The following is a 26,283-nucleotide window of genomic DNA, read 5'->3' as shown; positions in this document are numbered from 1 at the left end:
GATCTTTACACTCAGCCTGCCGAGTGGGTGGGACTACAGGCACGTGCCACCATGCCCGGCTAAGTTTTAAAACATTTTTTTTTTGTAGAGACGGGGCTCTCACTATGTTGCTCAGGCTGGTTTCGAACTCCTGGCTTCAAGCGATCCTCCTGCCTTGGCCTCTCAAAGTACCGGGATTACAGGTGTGAGCCACCGCACCTGGCCTATTTGTTTATTCTTTATTTTTATTTTTTAGTCCTCAGGTCAGAATCTCCAGTGTTTTTTTAATTCCGGTGGGGCGCGCGGAATGGCAGAACGACATAATATAGTATAAAAAGCAATTCTTTCCTCAGGGTGAGAACTTAATAAGAAAGAGACGTTCTGGGCTCTTTGCCTGACATACAGTAGGCACATTATTTAGTTATTTGCTTTTAATTTCGATTTAATAAGCATGTTTCTGTAGAAGACCTCATTTGGGCCTCCCAGCTTTTTAACCACATTTAGGATCTCCGTAGGAATATTTTTCATCATCATTCTATTGAGACAGAGACTGAGGATTAAAGGGAGATCACTTGGCTTCGAGGTGACAGCCTGTTCGAGTGGCGCGGTTCTCGGATCTGCTGGAAGAATCAGCTGCTCAGCCAGATCTGCGCTCCCAGGCCCAGACCTCGCGGGCCGGCCACGGCCGCAGGCTGCCGCCCTCTCTTCGCTTCTGCGCTTGGCTGCTCAGCGCCATCTTTGAACCTGGCACCAATGTCTCACTTCCGCAGTTTCCTCGCCCAGGAGTAGTGCGCCTACCCTTAGCGTGCTTTTTCTGGGGACAGGGCATGCAAAACCGGTCATGCTTCTCTCTCTGGCCGAGAAGAATCGTTACTTTTCTTTCTTCCAGGTCTTGCAGGAGGTGCTGCGACGAATTCAAACATGGCGCCGTCAGCCTCACGTTCCCCGTTTTCCGCTCATGGCGGCGTAGGGGCGGAGGTCGCGCCTGAGTGCGTCCGCACGAGAGGGCGGAACCGTCTCCATGGCAACCCGCGCGCAGCCGGGGCCACTCAGCCAGGCGGGAAGCGCGGGTGTTGCAGCCGTGGCGACAGTCGGGGTTGCGAGCGGCCCGGGGCCGGGGCGGCCAGGGCCGCTGCAGGACGAGACCCTGGGTGTGGCGTCCGTGCCCTCGCAGTGGAGGGCCGTCCAGGGCATCCGCGGGGAGACGGTGAGGGCGCGGGCCCCGCGCGGAGCTACGCGGGCGGGAAGGTGGGGGCGCAGCGCGGCCGCCGGGCGGGTTCGGACGTCCCACCGTTTGCCTTTACAGTTTATTCCACAGAAACTGACCCAGAAGATACTTTCGGCCCATTTTTTAACAACAAAAAGTGGAAAAACAAAACACCTCCAAGGATCCCACGTTTTGAAGGATTTTGTGTGAACTGTAGTTTTTAAGCATTTCAAACATCTTTTTTTGGTTTTGTTTCGTTTTTTTTTTAACAGGGTCTCGCTCTGTCGCCCAGGCTGGAGTGCAGTGGTGCGATCTCGGCTCACTGCAGCCTCAGCCCCCGGTGCTGAGCGATCCTCCCACCTGCGCATCCAGAGTACCTGGGACCTCAGGCGCGGGCCACCACGCTGGCTGTTTATTTATTTATTATCTTGTAGAGATGGGGTCTCCATGTGTTGCCCTGGCTGGTCTCCAACTCCTGGGCTTAAGCTGTCCTCCTTCCTCGGCCTCCCAAAATGCTGGGATTACAGGTGTGAGCCACCGCGTTCAGGCTTTTTTTTTTTTTTGAGACAGTCTCGCTCTGTCGCCCAGGCTGGAGTGCAGTGGCGCGAACTCGGCTCACTGCAAACTCCGCCTCCCGGGTTCACGCTATTCTCCTGCCCCAGCCTCCCGAGTAGCTGGGACTACAGGCGGCCGCCAGCACGCCTGGCTAATTTTTTTGTATTTTTTAGTAGAGACGGGGTTTCACAGTGTTAGCCAGAATGGTTTCCATCTCCTGACCTCGTGATCCGCCCTCCTCGGCCTCCCAAAGTGTTGGGATTACAGGCGTGAGCCACTGCGCCCGGCCTTCTTTTTTTTCTTTTTTTTTTGAGACAGAGTCTCACTCTGTCGCCCAGGCTGGAGTGTAGTAGCGCCAGCTACTTGGTTTCGGCGCTACTTGGTTTCTTTCTCTTTTTTTTTTTTTTTGGAGGAGTCTCGCTCTGTCGCCCGGACTCCAGTGTGCCACTGGAGTGGAGCTGAGGCAGGAGGATCCCTTGAGCCCAGGAGTTGGAGGCTGCAGTGAGCTATGATTGTACCACTGTGTTCCAGTTTGGGTAACAGAGTGAGACCCTGACTCTACAGGGGAAAAAAAGGTCAGTGCAATGGCGCGATCTCTGCTCACTGCAAGCTCCGCCTCCCGGGTTTATGCCATTCTCCTGCCTCAGCCTCCCTAGTAGCTGGGACTACAGGCGCCCGCCACCACGCCCGGCTAATTTTTTTTTTTTTTTTTTTTTTAAGTAGAGACGGGGTTTCACCGTGTTAGCCAGGATGGTCTCGATCTCCTGACATTGTGATCCACCCGCCTCGGCCTCCCAAAGTGCTGGGATTACAGGTGTGAGCCACCGCGCCGGCCCAGGCTAACTTTTAAATGACCAAACTGCATCGTAAATTCTAGATAAGCCAGTTTTCCAGGTGTTTAATCAAACGCACACGAAAGGAGATGCTCTGATGAGATGAGGGGCGGGGCTGCTGCGTGCTCAAGGCCTCTCCCAAGGGGTCTGTGCGGAGTTTCAGCTTGAGCACCTGCTGTGTGCTAGGAGCGGTTCAAGGGTTGGGGACTCATCAGAAAAGAAGATGGACATCTCTCCCTCCTCGAGCTTACATGGGGCAGTGGCAACGGCTGTAACATTAACAGTATATTTAATAAGTAAATTATGCAGTGTGTTAGAAGGTGAATAGTGCCGTGGACAAAAGAAAAAGCTGAGAGATTGCAAGGACTGGGTTGGGGATTGAGAGGGTGGTTTGCCGGGCGGGCTACAGTGAGGGTGACATTTTAGCAAAGATTTGGAGGAGTGAGCATGGGCTAAGTGGATACCTGGGGTAGAGTCATCTAAGGAGGTGAAAAGTCAAGTGCAAAGTAGGGTGCCCTGGCATTTGTGCCTGTATTTCCAGCTACTTGAGCAGCTGAGGCAGGGGGATCCCTTGAGTCCAGGAGTTGGAGGCTGCAGTGAGCTATGATTGCACCACTGTGTTCCAGTTTGGGTAACAGAGTGAGACCCTGACTCTACAGGGGAAAAAAAGGTCAGTGCAAAGGCCCTAGGGCAAATCTGTCTGTTTGAGGAGGCAGGTGGGGCTGGAGAGGAGTGAGGGGTGGGGAAGAGTGGTCCCAGGTGAGGTCAGAGAGGGTAAGGAAAGGAAAGGCAGGTCCGGTGGGGGCTATCAGAGTATTGTAAGGACTTATGTTTTTCCTCTGAAAATGAGCAGCATTGGGTGCTGCACACGTCCCAGAAGAGAATACTGAGGCTTAGCTTGCTGCACGAACCTGCAGAGAGCCCAAGTCCTCCCCAAGGCCAGTGAGGTTTCCATGAAATCTTACTCTTGAGGACAGATTTCTTACCTCAGGCCTAGAAGTCTGCACAGCTGAAGCCAGGATCTGATCTGGCTTGCACGCACTTCCCACTTTGCTGTGCTGTATGGGAACGGTTCTCAGGGAAAGCCAGGGCACTAGGTGGTTTAGTTAACTGTCCATCCTTATCACAGGTCAACTGATGATTCAGATGCACTGGCTTTTAAGCAATACTCAAAATAGCTCTTGCTGAACATTTTGTTTTTGTTTTTTGTTTTCTTTTGAGATGGAGTCTGGCTTTGCCACCCAGGCTGGAGTGCAGTGGCGCAATCTCGGCTCGCTGCAAGCTCTGTCTCCTGGGTTCACGCCATTCTCTTGCCTCAGCCTCCCCCGTAGCTGGGACTACAGGCGCCCGTCACCACGCCTGGTCAATTTTTTGTATTTTTAGTAGAGACGGGGTTTCACTGTGTTGGCCAGGATGGTCTCCATCTCCTGACCTCGTGATCCGCCCATCACAGCCTCTGAAAGTGCTGGGATTACAGGCGTGAGCCACCACGCCCGGCCTTGCTGAACATTTTTAGAAGACTCTAGGTTGGGGCTAGGTGTGGTGGTTCACACCTGTAATCCCAGCACTTTGGGAGGCTGAGACTGGTGGGTCACCTGAAGTCAGGAGTTTGAGACCAGCTTGGCCAATATGGTGAAACCCCATCTCTACTAAAAATACCAAAAAGCCAGGTGTGGTGGTGCACGCCTGTAATGCCAGCTACTCTGGAGGCTGAGGTGGGAGAACCGCTTGAACCTGGGAGGCGAAGTTGCAGTGAGCTGAGATTGTGCAACTGCACTCCAGCCTGGGTGACAATGAGACTCTGTATATAAAAAATAATAAAAATAAAAAAGACTCTAGGTTAGGAATTATTGATTCAGTTTAATACTTTTTTTTCTGATACAGAGAATAAGATTGAGTCTGGCTAATTTTCTTGTTGATAGCTTTAACCTGTAGAATCCCAAGAAAATGATTCTAACACTTGGGTGCGAAGGCTTTCATGTGTGAGGATGGTTCAATGGAAACACAGCCAGCTCTCTTACCTAAGGAGATTCTTTTATGTTGTAAGAATGTTTCAAGGGTGAGAAGAAGGTGGTAAGTTACTTCTTTCATCCCTTCCCTTTCTTTTGTCTACTTCCCACTCTTCCCTTCCCTCGCTCCCTTCCTTCCTTCTTTCCACAGGGTCTTGCTCTGTCTCCCAGGTAGGAGTGCAGTAGTGCCATCTTGGCTCACTGCGACCTCCAACTTCCAGGCTCAAGCCATCCTCTTGCCTCAGCCTTCTGTGTAGCAGGGATTACAGACACATACCACTGTGCCCAACTGATTTAAAAATTTTTTTTTTTTTTTTTGGTGAGACGGAGCCTGTTGCCAGGCTGGAGTGCAGTGGTGCCATCTCAGCTCACTGCAGCCTCCACCTCCTGGGTTCAAGCGATTCTCCTGCTTCAGCCTCCTGAGTAGCTGGGACTACAGGCACACCCCACCACGCCCAGCTAATTTTTGTGTATATTTTTTGAGACGGAGTCTTGCTTTGTTGCCCAGACTGGAGTGCAGTGGCGTGATCTCGGCTCCCCACAACCTCCGCCGCCCGGGTTCAAGTGATTCTTTTGCCTCAACCTCCTGAGTAGCTGGGGCTACAGGCACGTGCCACCATACCCGGCTAATTTTTGTATTTTTAGTAGAGACAGAGTTTCACTATGTTGGCCAGGTGGGTCTTGAACTCCTGACCTTGTGATCCACCTGCCTCGGCCTCCTAAAGTACTGGGATTACAGGCGCGGGCCACCATGCCTGGCCTGACAAAGCTGTCTAATTTTATTTTATTTTTATTTATTTATTATAGTGGCGTGATCTTGGCTCACTGCAAGCTCCGCCTCCCGGGTTCACACCATTCTCCTGCCTCAGCCTCCTGAGTAGCTGGGACTACAGGTGCCCATCACCACGGCTAATTTTTTGTGTTTTTAGCAGAGATGGGGTTTCACCGTGTTGGCCAGGATGGTCTCGATCTTGTGACCTCGTGATCCGCCTGCCTTGGCCTCCCAAATTGCTGGGATTACAGGCGTGAGCCACCGCGCCTGGCCTGGGTTTTTTTTTGGAGACAGAGTCTCGCTCTGTGGCCTAGGCTGGAGTGCAATGGCGTGATCTCAGCTCACTGCAACTTCCGCCTCCCGGCTTCAAGCGATTCTCCTGCCTCAGCTTCCCGAGTAGCTGGGACTACAGGTGCATGCCAGCAAGCCTGGCTAATTATTTTTTTTTTTTTTAGTAGAGGTGGGGTTTCTCCGTGTTAGCCAGGATAGTCTTTATCTCCTGACCTCGTGACCCGCCTGTCTCGGCCATCCAAAGTGCTGGGATTACAGGTGTGAGCCACCGTGTCCGGCCCAGTTTTTTTTATTTTTAGTAGTGACGGGGTTTCGCCATATTGGCCAGGTTGGTTTTGAACTCCCGACCTTTCACCATGTTGGCCAGGCTGGTCTCAAACTCCTGGCCTCAAGTCATCTGCCTGCCTCGGCCTCCCAAGGTATAGATATTACAAGCCTGAGCCACCTCACCTGGGCTACTCTTGGTACTTTCTTTTTTGTGTGTGAGACGGAGTCTTGCTCTGTTGCCCAGGCTGAAGTGCAGTGGTGTGATCTCAGCTCACTGCAACCTCCGCCTCCTGGTTTCAAGTGATCCTCCTGCCTCAGCTTCCTGAGTAGCTGGGATTACAGGTGCACGCCACCACATTGGGCTAATTTTTGTGTTTTTAGTAGAGACAGGGTTTCACCATGTTGGCCAGGCTGGTCTTGAACTCCTGACCTTAGGTGATCCACCCGCCTCAGCCTCCCAAACTGCTTGGGGATTGCAGGTGTGAGCCACCGTGCCTAGTACTCTTGGTACTTTCTTTTTTTTTTGAGACGGAGTTTCGCTTTTGTTGCCCAAGCTGGAGTGCAGTGGCATGATCTTGGCTCACTGCAACCTCCACCTCCCGGGTTCAAGTGATTCTCCTGCCTCAGCTCCTGAGTAGCTGGAATTACAGGCATGTGCCACCATGCCTGGCTAATTTAGTATTTTTAGTAGTGAGGGAGTTTCTCCATGTTGGTCAGGCTGGTTTCAAACTCCCGACCTCAGGTGATCCACTTGCCTGGGCCTCCCAAAGTGCTGGGATTACAGGAGTGAGCCACTGCGCCCGGCCTCGTTTTTTTTTTTTTGTTTTGAGACTGAATTTCATTCTTGTTGCCCAGGCTAGAGTGCAGTGGCACAATCTTGGGTCACTGCAACCTCCACCCCCTGGGTTCAAGCGATTTTCCTCCGTCAGCCTCCCGAGTACCTGGGAGTACAGGTGTGTACCACAGCACCTGGCCAACTCTTGGTATTTTCTTTTTTTTTTTTTTTTTTGAGATGAAGTTTCACTCTTGTCCCCCAGGCTGGAGTGCAATGGCATGATCTCAGCTCAGTGCAACCTCTGCCTCCTGGGTTCAAGCGATTCTCCTGCCTCAGCCGTCTGAGTAGCTGGGATTACAAGTGCCTGCCACCATGCCCAGCTAATTTTTGTATTTTCAGTAGAGACGAAGTTTCACCATGTTGGCCAGGCTGGTCTCAAACTCCTGACCTCAGGTGATCTGCCCAGCTTGGCCTCCCAAAGTGCTGCGATTACAGGCGTGAGCCACCGCACCTGGCCCGATTCTTGGTGCTTTCTAATTGGTCTGTCTTGTTCCTCTGGTTCTTCTGTGATTTCTGAGCCAATCTGGTCAGTTTCTGTGCCAGTCTGATGAGAATGTTCAGTACTTTGGGTCACCTGGATCAGGCTTCCAATGCCTTGTAGAAGCATTGCCCTTTGAGATTGTAGCCAGTCCATGTGCTCATTCTCTGCAGCACATGTGCTATATTTCTTTCTTTTTTTTTTTTCTGAGATGAAGTTTTACTCAGTCACCCAGGCTGGAGTGCAGTGGTGCTATCTCAGCTCACTGCAACCTCTGCCTCCTGGGTTCAAGCAATTCTCCTGCCTCAGCCTCCTGAGTAGCTGGGATTACAGGCGCCTGCCACCATACTCAGCTAATTGTTTATATTTTTAGTAGAAATGGGGTTTCACTGTGTTGGCCAGGCTGGTCTCAAAACTCCTGACCTTGGGTGATCTGCCCGCCTCGGCCTCCCAAAGTTCTGGATTACAGGTGTGAGCCACCGTGCCTGGCTGTGTGCTGTATTTCATGTCTCCTCGGCCTCCAGTTGTGGCTCTCCAAGGTGTGCTTCTCATCTCCTGATAGTTTGGCAAGGTCCTTCCAGTAGTGTTTTTTGAGACAGTCTCGATCTGTTGCTCAGGCTTGAGTGCAGTGGTACGATCTTGGCTCACTGCGACCTCTGCCTCCCGGGTTTAAGCGATTATCCTGCGTCAGCCTCCCGAGAAGCTGGGATTACAGCCGTGCGCCACCACGGCCGGTTAATGTTTGTATTATTAGTAGAGATGGGGTTTCACCATGTTGGTCAGGCTGGTCTTGAACTCCTGACCTCAAGTGATCTGCCCACCTCGACCTCCTAAAGTGCTAGGATTACAGGTATGAGCTACTACCCCCGGCCCTTCTGGTAGTTTTGAAGCTTAGACATCATGGGGTTACGGAAAGATAGAGGTGCATAATGTAGTTCCTCCTCCATCTCTGCCAGCTTTTTGTTTACTTCCTGTTGCTTTTCATCAAAATCTCTGATCAACTTCTCTTTGGTCCCCACTGCACCCAGCAGGCGCTTGGGCACTCCTTGTACGCCTTCATAGAGACAGTGAAAGATCTCATGCTGCTTCCCGACATGCTCCGAGGAGGGGGCAGAGGTGGCCATGGCACAGGCTGTATTCAAGCAGCGGCCACAGATTCTGGGTGCTGGTTGTGCTCCTAGCCTGGCAGAACCGCACCCAGCCCCTTAGCCGTCATGGTGACTACTGCGCCACTGCTGCCTGGTGCTTTTTGAGTTAACTTTTTGTTCTTTATACAAGTAATCTATGGGCCAGCATGGTGGCTCACGCCTGTAATTCCAGCACTTTGGGAGGCTGAGGTGGGTGGATCACCTGAGGTCAGGAGTTCAAGACCAGCCTGGCCAACATGGTGAAACCCCATCTCTACTAAAAATACAAAAATGGGGCTGGGCGTGGTGGTTCACGCCTGTAATTCCAGCACTTTGGGAGGCTGAGCTGGGCAGATCAACTGAGGTCGACCGGGAGTTGAAGACCAGCCTGACCAACATGGAGAAACCCTGTCTCTACTAAAAATACAAAATTAGCCGGGCGTGGTGGCATGTATATATATATATATATATATATGGTCTTTGGCCTGACTTGACTTTTCTTGCCACATTCCCTATCTGTTTAGAGGGACAGTGTCCTGGACCTTAATTTTCGATCTGAGTTTGAGGGTGCAGATCCTTTTTATCAGTGGCTTGGCCCTGGACTAGTAATGCAGTCTCTCTTCTGTGAAGTGCGATTGTTAGGATACTTCTTATGGGGTTGAATGGGACTGTTGACCAGAAAGCCAAGTGAAAGCCAGTGCTGTTCACGTGGAGTTTCTGAGTGTCAGTGACCGGCCCTGCTGTCTCAGCTGAGGGGGGCCTCCTCATTCCTCTTCTCAAAGGTAGTTAACACTGGAATGCCCTGGGAAGTGTTGAAAAATGTAGACTCCTGGGTTCTACTTGCAGTTACTGTGGCTTACTTTGGATGTGGTATGACCTGGGGATCTGGTTTCATAATATCTCCCTAAATGATTCTAATGCTTAGCAAAGTTTGAGAACCACTAGAACCACTAGTTTAATCCAGCTGCTTTCCAGTAGTTTTTAAAAAAAATTTTCATTTATTTATTTATATTTTAGAGTCTCGCTCTGCCACCCAGGCTGGAGTGCAATGGCGCGATCTCAGCTCACTGCAACCTCTGCCTCCCAGGTTCAAGCGATTCTCCTGCCTCAGCCTCCTTAGTAGCTGAGACTACAGGCACGCACCACCATGCCCAGCTAATTTTTGTATTTTTAGTAGAGATGGGGTTTCACCATGTTGGTCAGGCTGGTCTTGAACTCCTGACCTCGTGATCTGCCTGCCTCAGCCTCCCAAAGTGCTGGGATTACAGGTGTGAGCCACTGCACCTGGCCCAGTTTTTTTTTTTTTTTTTTTTTTTGAGATGGAGTCTCACTGTCTTGCCCAGACTGGAGTGCAGTGGTGCCGTCTTGGCTCACTGCAATCTCTGCCCCCTGGGTTCCAGCAGTTCTCCCACCTTAGCCTCCCCAGTAGCTGGAATTACAGGCGCGTCCCACTAGGCCTGGCTCTTTTTTGTATTTTTAGTAGAGACAGGGTTTCACCATGTTGGCCAGGCTGGTCTCGAACTCCTGACCTCAAATGATCCTCCCACCTTGGCCTCCCAAAGTGCTGGTGGTCTGGTTCTGTCTCCCAGCCTGGAATGCAGTGATGTGATCGTAGCTCACGCAGCCTCAAACTCTTGAGCTTAAGCGATCCTCCTACTTCAGTCTCCCAAGTAGATAGAACTACAGGTGCACACCATTGTGCCTGGCTAATTTAGAAAATTTCTGTAGAGTCAGAGGTCTTGCTTTGTTGCCCAGCTGGTATTGAACAACTGGCCTCACGTGAGCCTCCCACTCAGCCTCCCAAAGTGCTGAAATGAAAGCTGTGAACCACCACGTCTGGCCCGTTTTAACCATTTTAAAAAGTGTGCAATTCAGAGGCATCAAGTATAATTCCAGTGCACAGTCATCACCGCGATCTATTGAACTTTTTTCCAGTGAGGTGCATTTTTGACATTCAGGTCTGTCTCCCGTGATTTAGCTCCTTGAGGGCAGGGGTGAGTCTCCTGTAGTTTTCCATGTCCCAGAGGTGCCTAGGAAATGCTGAATTCAATGGTTTCTTGTGTGCTTTCACTCCCTGGCAGGCCTCTGCTGCATCCCTCCTCTGAATTGACCTAGCTGCCTAGCTCTGGGCCTCTAAGTGAGTGCCTCTTCTGGACTGGCTGTAGCTTCTGGCCCAGCAGATTCTCTCTCTCTTTTTTTTTTTTGAAATGGAGTCTCCGTCGCCCAGGCTGTAGTGCAGTGGCACGATCTTGGCTTACTGCAACCTATACCTCCCAGGTTCAAGCAATCCTCCCACCTCAGCCTCCCTAGTAGCAGTGATTACAGTTGCCCGCCAACACGCTTGGCTAATTTTTTTTTTTTTTTTGTATTTTTAGTAGAGATAGGGCTTCACCATGTTGGCCAGGCTGGTCTTGAACTCCTGGCCTCAAGTGATCTGCCTGCCTCGGCCTCCCAAAGGGCTAGGATTACAGGCCTGAGCCACCATGCCTGGCCCTGCCAGGCCCGCTTGGCTTGGCTTGGCTGGGCCTGGCTTGGTCGGGCCTGGCCCAGGAGATTCTCTAGCATATGGCACCCCCTGCTGGAGTGGGCTTGTTTGAGATGGAGTCTGGCTCTGTTGCCCAGGCTGGAGTGCAATGGCGCGATCTCAGCTCACTGCACCCTCCACCTTACTGGTTCAAGTGATTCTCCTGTCTCAGCCTCCCGAATAGCTGGAGTTACAGGCGTGTGCCACCACACCTGACTAATTTTTGTATTTTTAGTAGAGATGGGATTTTGCCACGTTGGCCAGGGTGGTCTCGAACTCCTGGCCTCAAGTGATCCTCCTGCCTCGACCTCCCAAAGTGCTAAGATTACAGGTGCGAGCCACTGTGCCCGGCCAGTGTTCAGTTTTCATTCAGTCAGAGAAGTCTGGGGCTTGGGGCCTAGCTTGTGGCTTGGGTAGGAGGTTTTCCAAGAAAGGGGTCCTGTGGGGCAGGTGGACTTTCCAGGAGGCATCTCCTCACCTTTCTGGGCCTCAGTTTCCTTCCTCTCAGAGGCAGGAGTGCTGATGTTCTGGGTTTCTCCATGGCTGCAGGCTCTCTTGGGGCAGGAGAATTGGGCTTCAGGCTGCAGAGGGTCCCTGGGGCCTCAGACTCTCAAGAGGGTGGACCCTGCTGGTCTTGCTTTGGTAATTACTGTTCTCTGATTCCCTCCAAGGATGTCCTGGTGTGATTACATAAAGTCTGGCCCAGCCCTTTGTATTCCCCTGAACGCATTTTTTTTTTTTTTTTTTTGAGATGGAGTCTTGCTCTGTTGCCCAGGCTGCAGTGCAGTGGTGTGATCTCGGCTCACTGCAGCCTCTGCTTTCTGGGTTCAAGCAATTCTGTCTCAGCCTCCTGAGTAGCTGGGATTACAAGTGCATGCCACCACGCCTGGCTAATTTTTTTGTATTTTTAGTAGAGATGGGGTTTTACCATGTTGGCCAGGATGGTCTCGATCTCCTGACCTCGTGATCCACCCGCCTTGGCCTCCCAAAGTCCTGGGATTGCAGGCATGAGCCATAGCGCCTGGCCCCTGAATACACTTCCTAGGTGTGGGAGGCTGGCTCTGGGCCTAGCGTCCTTGACACTCCCCTCTGAGAGTGGCCTAGGAAGTGAGGATCCTGACTCCCATGCCCCATTTCTTTCTCTGACTTCCCCAGGGGCGGCTTATTGGAGCCTTACCCTCTTGCTAGTCACACACTGCCTGGCATGGTGGCAGGGTATGGACTTGGGCCTCATCCCCAAAGGGATCTCTGACTTAGGTATCCCGGAGCACAAAGAGTAATGGTGGCTTTTTACCAATTCACAGGAAATTTGCAGATGCCATATTATTGTTCTTTGTTTGTGTGTTTGTTTTTTGAGACAGAGTTTCGCCCTTGTTGCCCAGGCTGGAGTGTGATGGCGCAATCTCGGCTCACCACAACCTCCGCCTCCTGGGTTCAAGTGATTCTTCTGCCTCTGCCTCCCAAGTAGCTGGGATTACAGGCGCACTCCACCACGCCTGGCTGATTTTTGTATTTTTAGTAGAGACGGGGTTTCACCATGTTGGTCAGGTTGGTCTCGAACTCCTGTCCTCGTGATCCACCTGCCTTGGCCTCCCAAATTGCTGGGATTACAGGCGTGAGCCACTGTGCCCAGCCAACCTGGCTAATTTTTAAATCTTGTAGAGACTGGGTTTCCCCATGTTGCCTAGGCTGGTCACAAACTCTTGGACTCAAATGATCCACCTTCATTGGCCTCCCAAAGTGCTGAGATTACAGGCATGAGCCACTGTGCCTTCCTTAGCATAATTTGTAAGGGCCCTAGAATTATCTGGATATAAATGAGCTTTGGCTTTTACTTGAAGTCATCAGCTGCATTAGCCCCTAACAAGAGAGGCAGCCTGTCTCTTGAAGCTTTGAAGCCGGGCACTGACTTCTTTCTAGTTCACATTCCCATTCCTAGATGGCATGTCCTTCCAATGTTTCATCTACTTTGAAAATCTGGGCCAGGTGGCTCATGCCTGGAATCCCAGCACTTTGGGAAGCCCAGGCAGGCTGATCACCTGAGTTCAGGAGTTTGAGACCAGCCTGGCTGACATGGTGAATCCCCGTCTCTATTAAAAATACAAACATTAGCCAGGCGTGGTCGCAGGCACCTGTAATCCCAGCTACTCGGGAGGCTGAGGCAGGAGAATTGCTAGAACCCAGGAGGCACAGGTTGTCGAGATCACACCACTGCACTCCAGCCTGGGTGACAGAGTGAGACTCTGTCTCAAAACAACAAAAACAAAAAAACAACAAAAAGAAAATCTATTGTTTAGTGCGGCCACCTTCATCAATAATCTGAGCTAGATCTTCTGGAGAACTTGCTCCGGCTTCTCCAGCAGCACTTGCTGCTTCACCTTGTATTTGTACATTATGGAGATGGCTTCTTCCCTTAAACCTCATGAGCCAACCTCTGGTGGCTTCACACTTTTCTTCTGCAGCTTCCTCACCTCTCTCAGCCTTCATGGAGTTGAAGAGAGTTAGGGCCTTGCTCTGGGTTATGGCGTGTCTTAAGGAAATGTGGCTGGATTGATTTTCTATCCAAGCCACTAAACTTTATCCCTATCAGCAATAAGCTGTTTCACTTATAATTTGTGTGTTCCCTGGAGTAGCACTTTTAATTTCCTTCAAAAACTTTTCCTTTGCATTCACAACTTGGCTGTTTGTTGCAAGAGGCCTGGCTTCAGCCTGTCTCAGCTTTCAACATGCCCTCCTCACTAAGCTTAATCATGTCTAGCTTTTGAATTAAGAGACCTGCAGCTCTTCCTTTCCCTTGAACATTTAGAGGCCCCTGTAGGGATATTAATTGGCTTACCTTTTTTTTTTTTTTTTTTTGAGATGGAGTCTCACTTTGTTGCCCAGGCCAGAGTGCAGTGGTACGATCTCGGCTCATTGCAACCTCTGCTTTTTGGGTTCAAGTGATTCTCCTGCCTCAGCCTCCCAAGTAGTTGGGACTACAGGCGCCCGCCACCATGCCTGGATAATTTCTTTTTTTTGAGACAGAGTTTCACTCTTGTTGCCCAGGCTTGGTTCAAGTGATTCTCCTGCCTCAGCCTCCTGAGTAGCTGGGGTTACAGGTGCACGCCACCATGCCCAGCTAATTTATGTATTTTTAGTAGAGATGGGGTTTTGCTGTGTTGGCCAGGCTGGTCTCGAACTCCTGACCTCAGGTGATCCGCCCGCCTTGGCCTCCCAAAGTGCTGGGATTACTGGCATGAGCCACTATGCCCGGCCAATTTTTGTATTTTTTTTTTTTTTAGTAGAGATGGGGTTTCACCACATTGGGCAGGCTGGTCTTGAACTCCTGAGCTCAGGTGATCTGCCCCCCTCGGCCTCCCAAAGTGCTGGGATTACAGGCATGAGCCACTGTGCCTGGCCTAATTGGCTTACTTTCAATATTGTCTTGTCTCGGAATAGGGAGGCCCAAGGAGAGAGAGAGAGACAGGGAACAGCTGGACAGTGGAGCAGTCAAATCACACGCAACATTTATCGATGAAGTTCACCATCTCACATAGGCACAATTTGTGGTGCTGCAAAACAATTACTGTAGTAACGTAAAAGATCACTGATCACAAATCAGTGTATCAGATATAATAAGAATGAATAAATTTGAAATATTGTGAGAATTGCCAAAATGTGGCAGAGGCATCAACTAAGCGCATGCTGTAGGGAAAATGGCCCGATAGGCTTGTGCGGTGCAGGGGCGCCGTGATCCTTTAGTTTGTGAAAAGTGCTGAATCTGCAAAGTGTATGAAGCAGAGCGCAGTGACATGTGGTGCAGCCCAGCTTCGCACGTGTGCGGGAGAGCACCGTGGCTGAGATGCAGTTTACTGTCGTGAGGTAGACAATCTAGTGGCAAGTCAGGTTGGACAGGTGCGGTGGCTCACGCCTGTAATCCCAGGACTTTGGGAGGCGGAGAAGGGAGGATCACTTGAGCCCAGGAGTTGGAGACAAGCCTAGATAATATAGTGAGACCCTGTCTCTATGAAAAAATTCTTTTAAAAAATCAGCCAGGTGTGGTTGTGTGCCTGTAGTCCCAGCTACTTGGGAGGCTGAGGTGGGAGGATTGCCTGAGCCCAAGAGGCAGAGGTAGATTGCAATGAGCTATGACCACTCCATTGTACTCCAGCCTGGGCAACAGAGTGAGACCCTGTCTCAAAAAAAAAAAAAAAAAAAAAAAAAGGCTGCCTGGGTTCAAGTCGATCACCTTTTGCTGTGTGACCTTGGGTGAGTTACTCAGTTTCTCTGTGCCTCAGTGCCAACATTAATATGAAGATAGGATTTACTTCGTAGGGTGGTTGTGAGGAAGAAAGGTGATGTGGGTGAAGTTCTTGGCACAGTGCCTGGAAGTGGGCTCTTACCAACTGGCACTGTCATCAGAATTGTGGCTTCCATGGAGTTTGAGATTCTGCCTTAGTCCCCTTGCATCTTGGCTCGGCACGTGCACTTTCTGATCCCCTGGCCCATTCATTCATTCCTTGGTGTGTGTAGTCCCTCAGCAGCCTCCTCCAGCTCTGTGGCTTCAAGTCACATGTCTGGTCAGAAACTCTCCAGAGCTTAGTGACCTCCCCCGGGAATACTTGGTGCCTCACCGTGGGTGGCTGAGGCATCTGAGTCCAAAGCAGGCCCCACAGAACTGCCCTGTGTTCTCTGCCTGAGTGTGACCTCACATCTGGGGACGCCCCGTCCACAGGTTCTCAGTGCAGATCCCAGGGTCACCCTGGATTCCCTTCTTTCCACGATTCCCAGAGTCCAACATGTCCTCTTGGGCTTTACTTGCTCTGTTACCCAGGCTGGAGTGCAGTGGCACAATGAACTGCTCACTGCAGCCTCCACTTCCTGGACTCAAGCAATCTTCCCACTTCAGCCTTCTGAGTAGCTGGGGACTACAGGATGCGCCGTCATGCCTGGCAATTTTTTTTTTTTTTTTTTGAGATGGAGTCTCACTCTGTCACCCAGGCTGGAGCTCAGTGGCACGATCTCGGCTCACTGCAACCTCCGCCCCCCAAGTTCAAGTGATTCTCCTGCCTCAGCCTCCTGAGCAATTGGGATTACAGGCGCCTGCCACTGCACCTGGCTAATTTTTTTGTATTTTTAGTAGAGACGGGGTTTCACCATCTTGGCCAGGCTGGTCTTGAACTCCTGACCTCGTGATCGACCCGCCTCGGCCTCCCAAAGTGCTGGGATTACAGGCATGAGCCACTGCACCTGGCTTCTGGCAAATTTTTAATTGTTTTGTAGGTACAGTTTCTCTCTGTTGCCCAGGCTGGTCTCAAACTCCTAGACTCAAGTGATCCTCTTGCTTCAGCCTCCCAAAGTGCTGGAATTACAGGCGTGAGCCACTGCGCTCAGGGAATTTTCCTCCACAACATTTTATTCTGGCCCACTACACTCCTTCCTGAAGCTTTCCACTTGGCCGGCTCCTTCATGTCCTTCACGTCCTTCACATCTCAGCTCAAATGCCACCTCCCTAAGAGGCCACCCTCGCCATCCCATCCAGACAGCCTCCCTTGCTGTTTCCTTCCTTTCTCGTGCCTCTGCATGTGCTCAGTGCTGTGTGGATTTGGTGTTTTTTTCTTGTTTATTCATCTCTCCCCACCCCTATGTAAGCACCTGGGGCACAAGAATCTTACACATTTTCTTTTCTGCTGTGTCCTCATTACCCAGACAATGCCTGGCAAGTAGATGCTCAATAAGTAATTTTTTTTTTGAAATGGAGTCTCGCTGTGTCACCCAGGCTGGAGTGCAGTGGCACGATCTCGGCTCACTGTAAGCTCTGCCTCCCAGGTTCACGCCTTCCCGAGTAGCTGGGACTACAGGCACCCACGACCATGCCCGGCTAATTTTTTTGTATTTTTAGTAGAGATGGGGTTTCACCGTATTAGCCAGGATGGTCTCGATCTCCTGACCTCGTGATCCGCCCGCCTCGGCCTCCCAAAGTGCTGGGATTACAGGCGTGAGCCACTGCGCCCGGCCTCAATAAGTAATTTTTTTTTTTTTTTTTTGAGACAGTCTCCCACCATAGGCCAGGCTGGAGTGCAGTGGCATGATCTCGGCTCAGTGCAACCTCCGCCTCCCGGGTTCAAGCAGTTCTCCTGCCTCAGCCTTCTGAGTAGCTAGGATTACAGGCACGCGCCACCACACCCGGCTAATTTTTTTTTTTTTTGAAACGGAGTCTTGCTCTGTCGCTCAGGCTGGAGTGTAGTGGCACGATCTTGGCTCACTGCAAGCTCCGCCTCCTGGGTTCATGCCATTCTCCTGCCTCAGCCTCCCGAGTAGCTGGGACTACAGATGCTCGCCACTATGCCCAGCTAATTTTTTGTATTTTTAGTACAGATTGGGTTTCACCGTGTTAGCGAGGGTGGTCTTGATCTCCTGATCTTGTGATCCGCCAGCCTCGGCCTCCCAAAATTCTGGGATTACAGGCGTGAGCCACCGTGCCCTGTGCTCACCGTGCGTGAGCATTTGTGTGTGTGTGTGTGTGTGTGTGTGTGTGTATGTATATGAATGAACATCTGCTTTGTGCCAAATACCATGCAAAGTGCTGGGGATACAAAGATCAGACAGAGTCTTATGCTGGGGGGCTCGCGGTTCAGTAGGACACAGACAAGCAGAGAGAACTGAGTGGCCTGTGGAGGTGAGGGTGGGTACCAGTGCTGAGGCCTGTGTGTTCAGAAGAGAACTGTCCTGGTGAGTCCGGCCCCCTTCCTCCAGGCTTGCCTCCTGGCCCAGCTCGAATCCTGCATGAGATGGGAAGGAGGGAGTGTGGCAGTCCAGGGCCTTGTCATTGTCCCTTGAGCAGCCACCCGAGGAGAGCCCCTCACAGATAGCAGCAATCACCATGATTGCTTCCGCCCAGAGAGCCTTGGTTTGGTGAAGATTGGGCATGCCTGTAAGAAAGGGAGGCTGGCCTCTCCTGCCCTGTTCTGATGTTTGTACCTGTGCCAGGTACAGCTAAGCAGGGGACCAGGAATAGTAGGCGTGGTGGCAGCGTAGAGAGCAAGGCCTCTGGGGGCGGTGCTCTGCCTCCCACCTAGCAGCTCATAGTGGATGCTGAAGCTGCTGTTGCTCACCTGGGTGCTGGGAGGGCTGCCCGTTGAGGGAGGGCCTGGTGGTGTGAAGCTGGGGTGTTCATGGGCATCAGACCATGTGTCTGCCAGGGTGCTGCTGTGAGCCGATGTGGTTCTGCCTGCCCTCCGCATCTTCAGAAAGGGAGCCCTCTGACTCCTCCGAATTGTTGCACCAAAAGTCTTGGGGCAGGGTCTCACTGGCCTGTGTTGGTCACTTGGCCAGCCCTGAATTGGTCACTGTGGCTGAGGTAGGGACACAGTGCTCTGATTGGCTGGCACTGATTGGTTGTGGGACATAGGAGAATCAAGGGGCCATCTCTAACCAAGACCTCACTGAGAGAGGCCCCTAGCCTGAGACCCACAGCAGCAAGGAGGGGGTCAAGCAGGAGGGGCAGGCAGGGGGCTGGGCGGGGGCTGTGCGAGGACAGCTGGGTGGTGACACTTGTTTTCACCCTCCCCCCAGAAAAGTTGCCAGACGGCCAGCATTGCCACTGCCAACGCATCCGCCCAGGCCAGGAATCATGTGGACGCCCAGGTGCAGACGGAGGCCCCCGTGCCTGTCAGCGTGCAGCCCCCGTCCCAGTACGACATACCCCGGCTCGCAGCCTTTCTTCGGAGAGTGGAGGCCGTGGTCATCCGAGAGCTGAACAAGAATTGGCAGAGCCACGCGTTTGATGGCTTCGAGGTGAACTGGACCGAGCAGCAGCAGATGGTAGGGGATGGGCTGGTGCAGCCTCGGGTCAAGCCCCTGCCCCACTTCTGTCTCCCCTTGTTTTCCTTCCCACAAATAACAGCCGTGCCAGTCATCATCACGGCCAGCAATCACCAGGCTCTAATGTCCTGCCTGGTACTGCGCTAGGTTCCCTAAGAATAAGTCAGTGAGCCTTCACTGCTGACCTTGAGGTCGGTATTGTTCTGTCCACTTTACAGTTAGGGAGATGGACACCCTATGTGGAAGTAACGTCCAGAGTGAAACTGAGCGGGTGAGCAGTGGAGGCAGGCTAGAGTCTGGGTGGCCCGGCTGCCCTGCCTCCCCATGTACGGTGCAGTGAGGGCCTTCTTTGGGCCAGGCACAGTTTAAGAATGTCTCCTTGGCCAGGTGCGGTGGCTCACGCCTGTAATCCCAGCACTTTGGGAGGCCGAGGCTGGCGGATCACGATGTCAGGAGATGGAGACCATCCTGGCTAACACGGTGAAACCCTGTCTCTACTAAAAATACAAAAAAAAAATTAGCCGGGCGTAGTGGCAGGTACCTATAGTCCTAGCTACTTGGGAGGCTGAGGCAGGAGAATGGCGTGAGCCCGGGAGGCGGAGCTTGCAGTGAGCTGAGGTCGCGCCACTGCACTCCAGCCTGGGCAACAGAGCGAGACTCTGTCTCAAAAAAAAAAAAAAAAAGAATGTCTCCTGTGGTATCTTCTTCACTCCTCAAAACAACTGTATGAGGCTGGGCACAGTGGCTCACGCCTGTAATCCCAACACTTTGGGAGGCCAAGGTGGGCGGATCACCTGAGGTCAGCAGTTCAAGACCAGCCTGGCCAACATAGTGAAACCTCCTCTCTACTAAAAATACAAAAATTAGCCAGGCGTGGTGGTGCACGCCTGTAGTTCCAGCTACTCGGGAAGCTGAGGCAGGAGAATCGCTTTAACCCGGGAGACGGAGGTTGCAGTGAGCTGAGACTGCGCCACTGCACTCCTGCCTGGGTGACAGAGCAAGACTCCATCTCAAAAAAAGACAAAAAAACAAAAAAAAAACAACTGTATGAGGTAGTGGTATTATAATCTTCAGTTTATAGATGAGGCTGAGAGAGGCTAAGTGACTTGTCCAGGTCCACACACACAGCTCCAGAACTTGAACCCCAGTCTCTCTGGTTTCACTGCCATGCTCTGGGTCATCTGCCCTCCAAGTACAGTCCAGAGTCATGACCCTGTAAATGCTGATGGGCAGTTGGGCAGACAGCATTGGGTTTGAGATGAGGGAGCTTTTGTCTTTTTATTTTTTTTTTATTTTTTTGAGACAGAGTCTCGCTCTGTCACCCAGGATGGAGTGCAGTGGCACGATCTTGGCTCACTGCAACCTCTGCCTCCCGGGTCCAAGCAATTCTCCTGTCTCAGCCTCCTGAGCAGCTGGGATTACAGGCACCCGCCACCACGCCCGGCTAATTTTGTATTTTTGATAGAGATGGATTTCACCATGTTGGTCAGGTTGGTCTCGAATTCCTGACCTCAGGTGATCTGCCTGCCTTGGCCTCCCAAAGTGCTGTGATTACAGGCGTGAGCCACCTCGCCTGGCCAAAAAAAATTTTTTAGAGCTAGGGTCTTCCTATGTTGCCCAGGCTGTAGTTCAAATGGGCTCAAGAGATGCTCCTGCCTCAGCCTCCTGAGATGATTTTTTACAAAGTATAAACATTTCTTGAACCAAAACCCAGATCAAGAAAGTGAACATTACAAGGCCTGTAAAAGCTTCCTTCCACCTCCTAGCCCACTGTATAGCTTTGTTTGAAAATAATAGGTTCATGCGTGTTGTGGCTTGGGTTGGTGCTGTGTTCCTTTTTACAGCTGCATGGTGTTGCATGGACAGACCACATTCATTTAGCCACTCATCAGCTGATGGACATTTGGGCTGTTCCCCTTTTTGGCTATAGTGAGTCATGCTCTTGTGGACATTGGTGTACAGGTGTCCATGTGGACATGAGTTTTCATTTCTCTAGGGTCTAAACCCAGGAGTGGAGTTGCTGGTCCTGGTCTCCTTGCAGCTTGTTCTCCACAGCAGAGGCACCTCTTGCACATGCTGCAGCAGTGCGCGGGGTGTGGCTGTGGAGCTCTTTGTGGAGTGTGGAGTCTTTCCAGTGGATACTTTCTTTTTTATTTTTTACAAAATGCATTTTTTTTTTTTTTTTTGAGATGGAGTCTCGCTCTGTCGCCAGGCTGGAGTGCAATGGCGCGATCTGGGCTCACTGCAACCTCTGCCTTCTGGGTTCAAGCTATTCTGCTGCCTCAGCCTCCTGAGTAGCTGGGACCACAGGCACGTGCCACCACACCCAGCTCATTTTTTGTATTTTTAGTAGAGATGGGGCTTCACCATGTTGGCCAGGATGGTCTTGAACTCCAGACCTTGTGATCCGCCCGCCTCCGCCTCCCAAAGTGCTGGGATTACAGGCATGAGCCACCAGGCCTGGCCTTTTTTTTTTTTTTTTTTTTTGAGACAGGGTCTTGCTCTGTTGCTTAGGCTGGAGTGCAGCAGTGCAACCTCTGTCTCCTGGGTTCAAGTGATCCTCCCACCTCAACCTCAATCCCAGAGCTGGGATTACAGGCTCTGACCCCCATGCCCAGCTAATTTTTGTATTTTTGGTAGAGACGGGGTTTCACCATCTTGCCTACACTGGTCTTGAACTCCTGAGCTTAAGCTATCCTCCTGCCTCAGCCTCCCAAAGTGCTGAGATTACAGGCGTGAGCCATCGTGCCCGGCCCTCAGTTGATAGTTTCTTTATGTAGAATCATGAGGTCAACAGATCTGAAACGTCAGAGGATCTGAGAGCCTGTTTGGATTCCTGGCACACACCACTTCCTGGGCAGCTGGTGCCTACCCCTGGCTAGGCTGGTCGTCAGCCTCCTCACGCAGCTGTGGCCGGCTGTGGGGCTGAAAGCAAGATGCCAGAGCTTGACAAAAAATTGTGTGCAGCCAGGCACAGCAGCTCATGCCTGTCATCTCAGCACTTTGGGAGACCGAGGCAGGCGGATCACCTGAGGTCAGGAGTTCGAGACTAGCCTGGGCAACGTGGTGAAACCCCATCTCTGATAAAAATACAAAAATTAGCCAGGTATGGTGGCACGCGCCTGTAATCCCAGCTACTTGGGAGGCTGAGGCATGAGAATCACTTGAACCCAGGAGGTGGCAGTTGCAGTGAGTGGAGATTGCACCATTGCACTCCAGCCTGGGCCACAGAGTGAGACTCTGTCTCAAAAAGAAAACCAACCAACTAACCACCACAAACAACAAAAAATCGTGTGCGTGTAGCACAGCGTGACGTTGGGTGGTTCGCTTGACCCCTTGTACTTGGCCGCGTTGGGCACTTTTATGCTGCTGGGCAACCATCCCCACCTTCCTGCTGCAGCCCCTGAGGCCTGGAAATTGTGGAGTGTGCCTGTGAGGGCAGCCACCGCTCTGGGCGGGAGCCTGGTCGGCCTTGCTTCTCAGGCCATGCCTTCTGGGCTTCTGGAAGCATCCTGCTGGGGCAGATGTGGGGGTGAACGTGCCACATTTTCCTCTAGGCCTGGCTGATGGACTTGAGGGCCTCTAGGGCTAAGGGTGGCCTGACCTAGGTGGGGTTTGGTTAGGCAGTCATGAGGCCCCCTGCTGGTGGCTTTGGACTCAGGGTTGGGGACGTCTCCGCAGGTGTCTTGTCTGTATACCCTGGGCTACCCGCCAGCCCAAGCGCAGGGTCTGCATGTGACCAGCATCTCCTGGAACTCCACTGGCTCTGTGGTGGCCTGTGCCTACGGCCGGTGAGTGGCAGCGGGGCAGGTGAGGGGCAGTGCGCCACCCCAGGACCCTCCTTGGGCCTTGTCTCTGTAGCTGCGCAGGGAAGGGTTGGTTCTAAGAGCTTGGCCATCCTGGGAGTCTCTTCTCAAGCCTTCCTGGTCAGGGTTGACAACAAGTGGCAGAAGAGCAGGCAGTGGGGCTGAGTGCCAGGATCACCCTCCCCCTTGCCTTGCGGCCCTGGGCCTGCCTGCCTCGCCCGCCCCACCAGCTGCTTCCCCATCCTGCATGGCATGGACTGTCCTTGGTGCCTGGGGACCGTTTTCCAGAGAATGCCACACCCTTGGGGTGCTAGAGTGGAGCGTGGGCCACTTCAATACCCAGAGTAGTGTCTGGTGGTGACAAGGACACAGCGAGTGTGTCCGGGGCTAGTGGGGAGAGAGGTGGGGTGGGTGATAGGAGCCCCACCCAGGGGCATAGCCGGCTCAAGCCTGTCCCTGCACAGGCTGGACCATGGGGACTGGAGCACGCTTAAGTCCTTCGTGTGTGCCTGGAACCTGGACCGGCGAGACCTGCGTCCCCAGCAGCCGTCGGCCGTGGTGGAGGTCCCCAGTGCTGTCCTGTGTCTGGCCTTCCACCCCACGCAGCCCTCCCACGTCGCAGGTGAGCTGCCTGCTGCGTCCGCCTCCTCTCCTCTCAGGACTCAGCTTCCCGCCCTGCAGAGGGCACAAGGGAGCTTTCCATGGGCCCTTTGGTCCCGAGACAGGAAGGCGGGCCCTGACCCTCTCAGTCTGGAGCCCAGGTGAAGGTCTGCAGTGAGCCCTGAGGGGTGGAACTCGGGGGAGGAGTCTGGAAGGGGGCCAGGGTCGGGGCCAGGGCTGGGGGCTGTGGAGAGGCCAGAAGAGGCAGGTGCCCTTGGGAAGCCGTCAGTGGTAGGGGGCAGGCAACGCTGGAGGGAGCTGCCAGGTGCAGGGCAGGGGTGTCCGGCAAAGCTCCCTGGGGTACAGCAGGGGAGCTGGGGGCTAGGACTCTCCCTCTGTGGGGATGACTTCCAGCCAAGTGGCTCTGCCGCCTGGCCCTGGCCTTGGCCCTGTAGGTGGGCTGGGGCGGGTGTTTGGCCAGGAAGTCAGGCTGGGGGTGGGGCTGAGCCTCTGCCCAGGCCCACTGTCCCTGCAGGAGGGCTGTACAGTGGTGAGGTGTTGGTGTGGGACCTGAGCCGTCTTGAGGACCCGCTGCTGTGGCGCACAGGCCTGACGGATGACACCCACACAGACCCTGTGTCCCAGGTCAGGGCAGGGGCTGCCGGGTGGGGTGGGCCCTGAGGCAGAGCTGGGGAGAGGGCGCCCACTCTCCTAGGAAGGTCACCCGGGCGTTGGCAGTTGGACAGCTGCCTCCTGCATTCTCAGAGCTCCCGCAGCATGAGTCACCCCCCTCAGGAGCCACTCCCAGGGCCCTGTGGCCATTCCCAGCCTCCTCTGCAGGCACCGAGTGAGCAGCGCTGGGATTCTGGGACTGGAGAGGGCCCTGGGAACCCTCCAGGCCTGCCCCCTGGTGGGTGAGCCTGGCTCTGGGGCCTCCCGGAGAATTTTTTTTTTTCCTGGAAGAGAGGGAGGGTGGGGGTGGAGCGTGACACCTGGGCAGGTGTCCCTTGTCTCCATCCTGGCCCTGCATGCTATTAACTCAGGTGGTGTGGCTGCCTGAGCCTGGACACAGCCACCGCTTCCAGGTGCTGAGTGTGGCCACCGACGGGAAGGTGCTACTCTGGCAGGGCATTGGGGCAGGCCAGCTGCAGCTCACAGAGGGCTTCGCCCTGGTCATGCAGCAGCTGCCACGGAGCACCAAGCTCAAGAAGGTACGTGGGCACCCGGAAACTGCCCTGGCCTGCGCCGGTGAGCCTTGGGGGCGGGAAGGTGTGGCAGTGGGCCTGACTTGCTGTGATCTCCCCTCCTGTTCTCTGGCTCTGTTGGGACAGTGCCATCTGATGCCCTTGGCTCTGACCCTGCTGCTGCCATTTCTCCACAGCATCCCCACGGGGAGACCGAGGTGGGCGCCACGGCAGTGGCCTTCTCCAGCTTTGACCCTAGGCTGTTCATTCTGGGCACGGAAGGTGGCTTCCCGCTCAAGTGTTCCCTGGCAGCTGGAGAGGCAGCCCTCACCCGGATGCCCAGCTCCGTGCCCCTGCGGGCCCCAGCACAGTTTACCTTCTCCCCCCATGGCGGTCCCATCTACTCTGTGAGCTGTTCCCCCTTCCACAGGTACGTAGGGCCGGCCTGGGGCACAGTGGGGCCAGGGTGTCCCTGCCCTGCGGGTCTCTAGCCTGCCAAGCCTCATGACAAACTGCTTCAAGTGCTTGCCTTCTGCCCACTCTGAGACCCGTGTTCAGGTCTTTGGTGGTTGGCCCAGGCATCGTCCCTTCTCTAATGAGAGGACCAACTCCAGGCTGAGGGACCCGGGAGGCTCTTCACGAGCCTGGCAGCCCAGGAGGGGTCTGGTGTTGGGGGCCAGCACCACCCAGACCCCAGCACTGATTCCCTTGCCTGGCCCCCTGCATCCCGTCTAGGAATCTCTTCCTGAGCGCTGGGACTGACGGGCATGTCCACCTGTACTCCATGCTGCAGGCCCCTCCCTTGACTTCGCTGCAGCTCTCCCTCAAGTATCTGTTTGCTGTGCGCTGGTCCCCAGTGCGGCCCTTGGTTTTTGCAGCTGCCTCTGGGAAAGGTAGGAAGGGGCCGCTAGGCCTGGATCTCTTTAAGGGGTGGGTGGTCTGGGCCCTGCTTGTACCTGGGGTTCTGGGTTGGGGAAGAGACCACACATGGGGGTAAGGACGGCTTCCCTCCAGCAACCCAACTCAAAGCCACTGTGGCTGCACACAACAGGATTGAACCCGGGCGTTAGCCTCCTCCTGCCATGTGGTTGGTCTCTAGAGTTTCTCTTACTCCACGTATCTGTCTCTCTTTGCAGGTGACGTGCAGCTGTTTGATCTCCAGAAAAGCTCCCAGAAACCCACAGTTTTGATCAAGCAAACCCAGGATGAAAGCCCTGTCTACTGTCTGGAGTTCAACAGCCAGCAGACTCAGCTCTTGGCTGCGGGCGATGCCCAGGGCACAGTGAAGGTGTGGCAGCTGAGCACAGAGTTCACGGAACAAGGGCCCCGGGAAGCTGAGGACCTGGACTGCCTGGCAGCAGAGGTGGCGACCTGAGGGGTCCCGGGAGGCGGGTGCAAGCCTTCGCTGTGCCGAGCCTTGCGTTTCTGACGCAAGCCGAATGAAGAAAAGCAAAGCTTTGGGGGAAGTCATCATTTATTTGTCTTTTACATGAAAACAGATTTGGGGCAGGGTGGGAGAGAGAACAAGGGGAGGAGCCAGCTGCTTCGATTTTCTGAAGTCGGAATGAGGGCAGCTGCTTCAAGACACAGATCTGGGTCCCCACAGTGACATGATGATTGTGACTGGACCGGAAGCGGGTTAATGAAGCACCATTTTCTCCTAAGTCTTATTCCAAGCTAAGCAGGCTTAAGGTTACAGTGGAAAGTGAGAGCACACAGCGGAGCGGACATGCAGCAAGGCGACGCGGGGCAAGCAGCGAGGGGTGGGTGACCCAGGGAGTGGCTCAGTTCACAAAAAGCGAGCGGGTGAACTCCACGTAGTCGAACGCGGTGGGGAGCTCGCGGCCCTTGCCGTCCACGTAGGGCTTCATGTGGGAGACGCAGTAGTCAGCTTGTTCCCGGGTCAGGTTCTGTGGGGTAAGAGATGGCACCTGGTACCTGAGCCAGCTGCACCCACTTCAAACCCGACCTCCCAGGTCTCAGGATGCTGGGGGCTCGGAGCTGCTTCTACAA

General features: G+C 53.4%; 3 protein-coding genes across 14 annotated transcripts in view; 1 reads left to right on the top strand and 2 right to left on the bottom strand.

Annotated features, from left to right (window-relative positions):
* The first annotated feature begins 403 nt into the window (after window positions 1-403).
* Window positions 404-25,736, top strand: DYNC2I2 (dynein 2 intermediate chain 2). 2 transcript variants are annotated; one of them, XM_004048694.5, is made up of 9 exons: window positions 404-1,186; window positions 18,432-18,680; window positions 22,362-22,471; window positions 22,951-23,108; window positions 23,622-23,731; window positions 24,130-24,297; window positions 24,468-24,700; window positions 25,006-25,163; window positions 25,407-25,736. In XM_004048694.5, the coding sequence occupies exons 1-9, from the start codon at window positions 1,001-1,003 to the stop codon at window positions 25,643-25,645; spliced, it is 1,611 nt and encodes a 536-aa protein (XP_004048742.1). In that variant the 5' UTR covers window positions 404-1,000; the 3' UTR covers window positions 25,646-25,736. The 2 variants fall into 2 exon arrangements, with proteins under 2 accessions (XP_004048742.1, XP_018888962.1); XM_019033417.4 differs by having other exon boundaries at window positions 982-1,186; window positions 24,172-24,297.
* On the bottom strand, window positions 3,027-8,350 carry LOC109028160 (vesicle transport through interaction with t-SNAREs homolog 1B-like). The gene is made up of 5 exons (XM_055350929.2): window positions 8,091-8,350; window positions 7,717-7,800; window positions 7,200-7,407; window positions 3,561-3,632; window positions 3,027-3,053 (listed from the first exon to the last, which is right to left on the bottom strand). Exons 1-5 carry the CDS (start codon window positions 8,348-8,350, stop codon window positions 3,027-3,029), a joined length of 651 nt encoding a protein of 216 aa, XP_055206904.2.
* The window catches only part of SPTAN1 (spectrin alpha, non-erythrocytic 1), an 80,817-nt gene continuing 80,260 nt past the window's right edge, over window positions 25,727-26,283 (bottom strand). For all 11 annotated transcript variants that reach the window (XM_031014315.3, XM_031014304.3, XM_031014309.3 and 8 more), the window contains one exon: window positions 25,727-26,180. In XM_031014315.3, the coding sequence (XP_030870175.1) occupies window positions 26,055-26,180 (126 nt within the window). In that variant the 3' untranslated portion in view covers window positions 25,727-26,054. The remainder of the gene's footprint in view (window positions 26,181-26,283) is intronic.

Source organism: Gorilla gorilla, chromosome 13 (genome assembly GCF_029281585.2).
Source record: "Gorilla gorilla gorilla isolate KB3781 chromosome 13, NHGRI_mGorGor1-v2.1_pri, whole genome shotgun sequence".
NCBI classification, from domain to species: domain Eukaryota; kingdom Metazoa; phylum Chordata; class Mammalia; order Primates; family Hominidae; genus Gorilla; species Gorilla gorilla.
Note: the sequence above shows the minus strand (reverse complement) of the source record. Positions and strands in the feature narration are given on the sequence as shown.